An 8718-nucleotide genomic window follows, 5' to 3' on the forward strand; every position below is an offset into this window, starting at 1 on the left:
CAGCCAAGGTGGAAACAGTATTTCATGGAAGCCAGGACATCAATCACTCATTGTAAGACATTGTAAGACATTCTAATCTCAGAAAATTAAAACAAAAACAGAAACAAAACAGCTATGCTTCTTACCTTCTCTAGTGAGTGTTTTGTTTTGTTTTTCTATTTAAACACCATAAACACTATTAACGATGTGTATTTGGTAAAAATTTCAGGGCCTATCAGGGTCTTCTTCACAACCTTAAGAAAAGCTCTCTGGGAGAAATCTCATTCTTCATTCCCAGATCATCCAGTCCCTTGAAGCTCCAAAGGGAAGTGAGACTAGCTCTGCCCCCCAAACCTTCCCTGAGTACCAACAGCTCTTCTGGCCCATTCAGTGACTGAGAACGGTACACAAGCTGTAACTAATATACCTCCAGGGTGCTGTGAGGATGACAGATGCAGGATTTCCGGACTCAATGGCTTCATTTCATCCGAATATGTCACACTCCCCTGGAACCATGCAAAAATACTCCTTATAAAGGTGTGTCTGCAAAGATGCTGTGCAGGAGACCACACATGTGGGGGAAGGATTACAGATCACCAGTACACACAGTGAGCATAGCTTGGTCTGTTTTGTGTGTGGTTCAGTTTGTTATGAGATGGCAAAGCCTTCTGTGTTCCCTTCTTCATGCAGAAGGCCCCTGTCTCCTGCCTGTGGGCTTCCTCCTAAGGCTTGCTGTGCCAGAGTTTGGCTTTGCTGTTACATATGAGTCACTGATTTACATGAGCTTGATAATGTGATGGATTTCATCCTGTGCTTTTCCCTCTCTGTCTTACTTAGAGCATTACCTCTGGGGCAAATCCTGTTTCTGCTTGTCTTACACGGTCCTAAGAACACCCCGACACTGAGCGAGAAAGTAAACAGAGATAAGAGATGGCGTCTAAAATTTATAACAAGTTCATCTATCAACATTTGGACACCAGTGTAGAGTCAATTATCATGTATTAACTTTCCCCAGTTGGCATTTTAATGCATTTAGCAAAGATTCCCTTCCTCTCCATATGTATGCCCTGCCAACCCTTAAGGCTAACAGAATTGAGATACTTGAAACAGAACTCACCTTTCTCTTGAACCCTAAAGACTCCTGGACACGATACCATTTATATTGCTCTAAAAATGACAAACATTTCAAATAGGCTGGCTCAGAGGCAAACTTTTGTAAAACAACAGTATTGTATGTGAAATCTTAGGTATGTTGCATGTTTCCACATATGGTGCCCTACATGGTTCTCATATGATGTAAAAGACCAGGTCAGGCATTGTTCTCATTTTTAAAGGTGGATACTCAGAAATATGAGGTGAAATTCTATCAATGCAAAGTTAAGAAACAGAAGATGGAAGAAGAGGGAAGAGGAAGAAGCAAGGGTGGGAGAGTGGCGGGGGAGAATACAGAAAGGAAGTAAGAAAAGGAAACATTGGCCTGAGGAGGTGGCTTGGTTTGTAAAGAGCTTGCAGTGGACACAAGTATGAGTGTCCTCAGCTCAGGTCCCAGAACTCACATAAAACCCAAAACCCAGTAGCAAGCACCTATAATCTCTTTGCTGAAGAGGCATTTTCCTGGAGCTTGCTGGTCATTCTCCCTAGTGGAATCATTGAGTTTCAGGTTCAGAGAGAGACCCTGTTTCAAAAAGCAAGAAGAACAACTCAACTTCTACCTTCAGTTACATGTGCTCACACATATACATGCACCCACAGATACACACACACACACACACGTAAAAAAGGGGAAGTGTAAAATTATTTCTTTAGCGATGCATTCTTTGGCCACATTTGGCAGTGGCAGCAGGTAGTGAGTGCTCTAACAGTTGTGCTAGCAGTAGTAATAACGGCTATAACAAGAGTGTTGGCAGCAGAACAGCAGCAATTGTGGCACAGTAGTAACACCATTGGCTTATCTTTATATACCAAAGTCCCCCCCCAATGGTACTTTCATATGCAATGTTCCATACATTCTTCAAACCCGAGACAATTATTATTGGCTTCATTCTCGTGAGAAAGCAGCTGAGACTCAAGGTGATCATCTTTTTTTCCAAATCACACAACATCTAAAGATGTCATCTCTGGTCTTTGACACAGTGGGATGACACTCATCAACTTCATATCTCGTCTTCTTTACTTCCAAGAAGCTAGTGGCCCCCACCCGTCTCCCCCATGGATCCATATGCTTGCATCTGGGAGGAAATTTGAAGAGAGGAACTCAGGCCAGACACACAGGTGAGGTGTGATCACGGAGGAGTCTCAGAGGGATTCCTCTGCAGAGAGCTGGGTTCTCCGGGGTGATTTGGCTTGGTGATTCCCAAGAAGGGATTAGGATCCAGAAACAAAGAAGACAAGGGCTCTGTGGGCTTGTCCCCTTTTGCTGATGGTGTCTCTCTGGTTGTATCAAGTCTGCCATCATGGAGGAGATGTATCACCTGTCGCTTGATGATTGGTGATCCTTATTTTCCCATTGTCTATCTGCACTTAGACCATCTGGCCTAAGAAGTGCTTCAGGGCTTCAAGATGGGCAGAGTATCATGGACTTCACTGCATTCATGGGCTCCACCCTGGGAAACCGAGGCCACAACAGTGGACAGAAGGCTGGCTCTTTGAACACAGAGTGTAAAGAATCTTAGGAATCCCCATTGATTCTGCAATGACTGCATGCTACTCAAGTGATGATAAAGGATAAAACAGAGAGAAGCAGTGCCCCAGTAGGGGAGTATATTATGTTTTGAGGAAACAGCAATCCTTGTGTGAAATACTGACTTTGGAGGGTACTGGTTGGCCGTCCCCCACCCCCATCAAAAGCACAAACCACACAGTCCTTTCCTGGGTGCTGTAGACTTCCCAGCCTTCCTGGGAAACTGATAGGTATCATAGTTATGACCAGACCTCCAGGCTAATCTTTCCTTTAGAACTATCAAGAAACAAAGGGTAGAGGGGGAGGGGAGAGAGAAAGAAGTGGAGCTGTCAGTGTGCTTCATGTTAAATAAAACCTACCAAGATTCAGCTGAGAATTTTAGCAGAATCCAAATGTGCTAGGAAAGAAAAAAAAAAAGGCATGGCTCCCATCTCCAAGGTTCACAGCTAAGCTGGCTTAGAATCACACATGCCAAGGTTAAAAATAAAAAGCAGTCATCCCTGAATGACACAGGCTCCAGAAAGGAAGCCTGAGGTATGCTGTTTAGTGGAGGAGGGAGAAGGAGCGGGGAGGAAGAGCCTGGGCTCAACATAGAGGTGTTTATGGGAGGGAGCATCACCTAAAAGCTAGATGCTCAGAATTTTGCTATTTTGCACTTAAAAAAGCACTTCACCGTGGGAAAAGGCTTCATAACAATCTTCATATTTTCCATCGAGGAAACCCTGGCACACAATGAGTGTGGCTGAGGGCGACCTCGAGCAGGGCACTGGTGTTGGATGTTTCTGCAGCTCATACCCTGGGGTCTGGTTCAAAGAGTTTTTGCACATAACTAGATGGCACACCTCTGGGTCACAGTCCAGAAAAGCATAGTGGGCCATCAGCATTGGCATGAAGCCTCACCTGACTGTGTGCCAGCAGTTCCTTGCTTGGCTCTACTACAAACTATGTGTCTGTCTCTTAGGGACAGCATACGTCCCATCCCTTGCTCCTAACAGTCATAGCTATACTGGCCAGGGCTAGCTGAGAAAGGTGACAAGGCATTCCTGTGGATCCCCCTTTCTTTGGAAATCCAGAACTCTCTGTTATGACTCCATCGGGTCATTTTTCCAAAGAAATTATTCTTTATCCAGTATGCTTATGACTCTAATGAGTAAAGGGTCTCCTTTTATATGAAAAATAAAAGAAATAGCCTCAGCAACTCTGGCAGCCACCATGGCATCCCTCCAGAACTGAACTGCCTAGAATGTCTTTAGGTAGATTCCGTGACAGACAGATTCTGTGACATCTCTGAGGCTCACACTATACTCTAGCCCCAGAGGTGCCTTGACTCAGTCCCTCTGTGCACCTATCCTGCAATTCTGCACAACACAAGGTGTGAAGGCCAATGGACACCAGAGGCACTGAAGAGTGAAGGCTGCACTGGAGAATGAAGCCTCACTGTAGGTCCAGACACCGCCCCCCCCCCAGGAGGGAGGGACTCTAGCTGGCAGAAGTCCAAGGGAAGAGTGGGCATTCTAAGCATGTCTGACTACTCCTAGGATCCTACTTAGTCTTCACCTGAAGTGCCCACCTATCTTCCAAATCCCTTCTGTTGGCTACTATTTTAAAAGCACCTCTAACGGTCATTTTTACATCTTTCAAACACTTTGAAAAAGACTGGACAGACAAACAGGGCAGGAACTATTTTCCAGCCCCTTGTAATTGATGGTGAAAGAAATGCTGGAAGAGTTTGAGGAACTTGCTTAATGTAAGTGTCAGAGACAGGACCAAAATCGGAGGCTCTTTCCTACACTCCAACCCCACCAGCTCAGGACTAGAGAACTGCTGGAGGAGTGAGCCTCAGAACATAGCAAACATTTGCAGCAGAGCCTGGCATTCTCCTCATTGCAAGAACTCAGGACACACTCTCATATTGCCCTAAGAATGGGTACCTACCGAGGCAGAAATCACCACAGAGGGCCTTTGTGGTGGTTTCCCTTTCTCAACTACAGGTGCCACACAGGCCAGGGAAGATCAGCTTAGGGGTAGGAGTAGAGAGCCTTTTGCCTTAGGCAACCAGCTCCAACCGCCCTAAAAACTGGACAAAGAATGCAGCCCTCCAGCCAGCACCTAGTTTTGACTGGAAATGTCCCCTACCTTTCAGAGACCCCAGGGACAAGAGGGAATACTCTTTCCCTTTGCGCTTCAAAGAGCGTCAGTCATGAAGAGCCAGTCTTCCGGGAAGTTCTGGGTGGACCCTCTACAGTAGTGACCCCACAATCCACTTGCCGGTTTAAGACAGGCAAGGAATTACTCTAAGGATGGAGCGAACCCAAAGCTCAGAGTGGAGCTGTCGTGACCCTCTTACCTGTACCAGTCCAGTCCTCGTCCGTAGTTCCTGTCGAAGAAGTGGGGCTCAGTGCCCAAGGCCCGCACGTCCGGGTGCACGCGGATAAACTCCAGCACCGCCCGAGTTCCCCCTTTCTTGACGCCCACAATGAGGGCTTGGGGCAGCCGTTTGGTGCCTGGCTTCGGGGAGCCAGAGTGATTGGATCCGGAGAGGCGCGGTGCTGGAGCGGCAGCGGCGGGCGCGCTGGGAGCGCTGGGCTCACTGGGCGTCGGCCCCGGGGGATCACACGGGCGGGACTTCGCCAGAAGTTTCTGGCCGCTTGCGCTGGGGCCGCGGAGGCAGCGCGGCGCGCCGAGCAGGCGGCTCTGGCCCAGACCGTCGCAGCAGCACAGGAAGCTGTAACACAGGTAAGTGCAGGACAAGGACAGTGTGAAGGCGAAGAGCAGCCTGCGCGCTCTCCGCGGCTGAGGTGGCCCCGCGCGGCCCAGGACCCTATAGGCCATAGCTCCATGGACCCGCACCGGGGGTCATGGTTTCCGAGGTGGCACCTGCGGCGGAGCTGCTGCGTGGCTCTGCGATTGCCTAGAGGGCTCTCGTGGCGCTGTCCCCGCTGTGCGCGTTGGGCGTAAGGGATATCATCTCCTCTGGGGGCAGCTGGCCTGGGCGAGCACCGTGCCCGGGGGTCCCGGGTACGGTGGCTCCTCGGGGACCAGGTGGCTGCATTGCCAGCATCTCCCGGTACTAAGCGATGAGGGCTCCGGACAGCCGGGCGGCTCCCCGCACTCTTCGACTCTCACGCGCGTCGGGTTCGGAGCGCGCCCAGCGCCCGAAGCCCCATTCCGGATGCTCCGAGCGCCTTTCTGGGGACGCTCTGTGGCCGCGCGGCAGTGCCGGCGGGAGGATGCGCGGACCGGACGGTGGCGCTGGCGCCGGCCGCGTTCTGGCTCCTCGGGAAATGCCGAGTGGAGCGCGCTACCGGCTCTATTTAAGGAGTCGCCTGACGTCAGCCGCGCGGGTCCCCCGAGCCCGCGCCGCACCCGGGGACCTGGCCCGCCCCTTGCACCCTGACTCTCTTATTCCTCTCAGGTACAACACCTCCCCAGGTTCTCCCCATGAGGACTGCTCCCTATGGAGCCTTGACCAGCTTGGGGAGGTGAAGGGAGGGTGGGCAGGTACGTCCAGTACTCCTGCGGGAGATTAGACACCCCCATCACTCCGGCCTCTGGACACCTGAGTCGAGATTACGCCAACACCCACCCTAGGCATAGACCCGGGTGCTGATGCAAGCACCCAACCCTGATACTCGGTTCCACTACACTTACCCACACATGCACCACACATACACTAGCACAGGAACAAGCTCACTCTAATCCGGACACTCCTCAACACCCCACAGAGGGTGGAGAGAAGAATACACCTAACCCGAAGATAGGAACACAACAAGGACACACCCCATCCCCAGCCATCTAGCCGAACCAATACACACAGCCTGGAATCTGGCATCGTGCAGTGTGCGCACACGCATGGGACCTGGGCGCACAGTGCAAAAATGGATGGGTGGAGGAACGAAGCGAGAGTGAGATTCCGTGACTAGTTACCGAGCCCCCTAGCACCCGCATGCTGACTCACACCCAGGCGACTCACTCTGTCTCGCACCCATGGAGCACAAACCTCTATCCAATTTGCACACCACCTCATCACACACACACCCCGACCCCCACCCCCCACCCCCACCCCTTACTGGGCCTGGAAATCAAGCTAGCCCCAGAGCCTCAGACTTATTCATCTCTTGGAGGCCGCCCCCTAGCGGTGGCCTGCTCCCCAGGGAGCTGTCCAGGGTACCAGACGCTATATAAGGCATGTAACTGGTTTCCTCACAGTGACAAAGCAGGAGGAAATAAAGGACAGAACACTTCTACATCTAATGATTGCCAAGAGGTTGTCTTTAGAACAGCTCCCAGTGACCAACCGTAGCTGGTTAGAACCCTGCATTCCAGATGGGATTTACATCCCCTACCTGGACCAGTGTTCCCAAAGAGAAGACCCTCACAAGATGGCTGTATGACCCCACCACCCCAGTCAGCTTCCGTTAGGCTGATGATGACTTCAGGACAAGGTCTGTGTATTCTTGCTCAAACTGGGAAATATGCTCTGTTTCTAAACCAAGCCCATCCCTAGAAAACTTAGATCAAGCTCTCTACTGTAGGGGCTATTTTCTAATACATATAGCACGTGATAAGTAATTTGATAACCTATTACCGTTTCCTCACATTTCTTTGGATTATTTTATAAAAAATATTTTTATTTATTCTGAGAATTTCATATCATATCACTTCCAATCTCAGCAGCTCCCAGAACCCTCTAAGATTTTCACTCTCAATTTCATTTCTTCTTCTCCCCACCTCCTACCTCCTCCTTCTCCTCTTCCTCTTTTTCTCCTCCTCCTCTTCTTCATCTCCTCACCCTCCTCTTCCTTCTTTGTCTCCCTCCTCTTTGTCTTCCTCCTCTTTCTTCTCTTCCTCCTCCTCCTCTTCAAAAAATAACCTACTAAGTTCAATTAGTAATTCCCACAGCTTACTGGGTGTGGGTCCATCTTCTGCAGCATGAGCAACTTACCAGTCGCCACACCTCCCAAGAGAAAGGATTCACTGGCAGCCACCACTGCCAGTAGCTCCCCAGCCAGGAACGGGGCCTCATGAGCTCCCTATCAGTCTATACGGGGAGGTTGACAGTCTTGACCTTGTGTGGATGTTGTGCAGGTAGCCACTGTTACAGTGAGTTCATGAAGGCAATGACCCTGACATGTTCAGAAAGCATCACTTCACAGTTCTCCTTCTCATCCTCCCATTCTTGTATTCTTATTTCCCCCTCCTCTAATGTTCCCTGAGCCTTGGGAAGCATGTGCTGCAGATGTCCTTTCCAGGGGTGGGCACTCTCAGTCACTTATTCTCAATGCTTTGACCAGTTTTGAGTCTCTGCCTACTGGAAGAGAGAGGGAGGGAGGGAGGGAGGGAGGGAGGGAGGGAGGGAGGGAGGGAGGGAGGGAGGGAGAAGGGGTGAGGGAGGAGGAGACAGAGGGAGAGAGAAGAAGAGAGGAGAGAGAGAGAGGAGAGAGGAGAGAGAGAGAGAGAGAGAGAGAGAGAGAGAGAGAGAGAGAGAGAGAGAGAGAGAGAGAGAATCTCCTTCTCTGATCAAGGTTGAGAAGCACACAAATCGATGCCTATATCTCCACATTAGAATCTTAATTCTAACAATAGCTAACATGTATCAAGTGCTTGTTTTGTGCCATAATGTGCAAACTACTTAAAAGGCTTTACCTCACTTATCTTTGGAGATAGGTATTATAGGCATTATTATAAGTCCTAATTTACAGAGAGTGAAAAGAGGTTAAATAAACATATACTGAGTAATTGGCAGAGCTAGGATTAAACCCAGACAGTCTGGCTCCAGGATTCAAGGTTTTAATTACAGAGCTCTGAAGCTTTCGAACTTCCTTTGAGCATTATCCACATGACTCCATCCCAGGCTCTTCTCCTAGATGTGGATGAATATATCTAGATTGCTGCTAAAAATCTGGTATCGGGGACTGGATGAGAATTCCAGGTAGAGCGTATAAAGTTCAGCAGGACCCTCACCCCCACCACGCTTTGATAAATTCTGTCTCTAGTAATGCCACCAAGGACCCCACTGCCTTTTCCCTGCACCAACATCACACTGCTGACATCTCCAG

The 8718-nt window shown here is 49.7% G+C and overlaps 1 protein-coding gene across 1 annotated transcript in view; it reads right to left on the reverse strand.

Moving 5' to 3' along the window:
* Hs3st2 (heparan sulfate-glucosamine 3-sulfotransferase 2) overlaps nucleotides 1-5926 on the reverse strand; it is a 103945-nt gene extending 98019 nt beyond the window's left edge. Inside the window, exon 1 of the mRNA XM_021168626.3 lies at nucleotides 5007-5926. Coding sequence (XP_021024285.1) covers nucleotides 5007-5491 — 485 coding nt within the window. The 5' untranslated portion in view covers nucleotides 5492-5926. The remainder of the gene's footprint in view (nucleotides 1-5006) is intronic.
* Nucleotides 5927-8718: the final 2792 nt, after the last annotated feature.

The sequence above is a fragment of the Mus caroli genome, unplaced genomic scaffold (assembly GCF_978045245.1).
Source record: "Mus caroli unplaced genomic scaffold, Mus_caroli_1 scaffold_8, whole genome shotgun sequence".
NCBI classification, from domain to species: domain Eukaryota; kingdom Metazoa; phylum Chordata; class Mammalia; order Rodentia; family Muridae; genus Mus; species Mus caroli.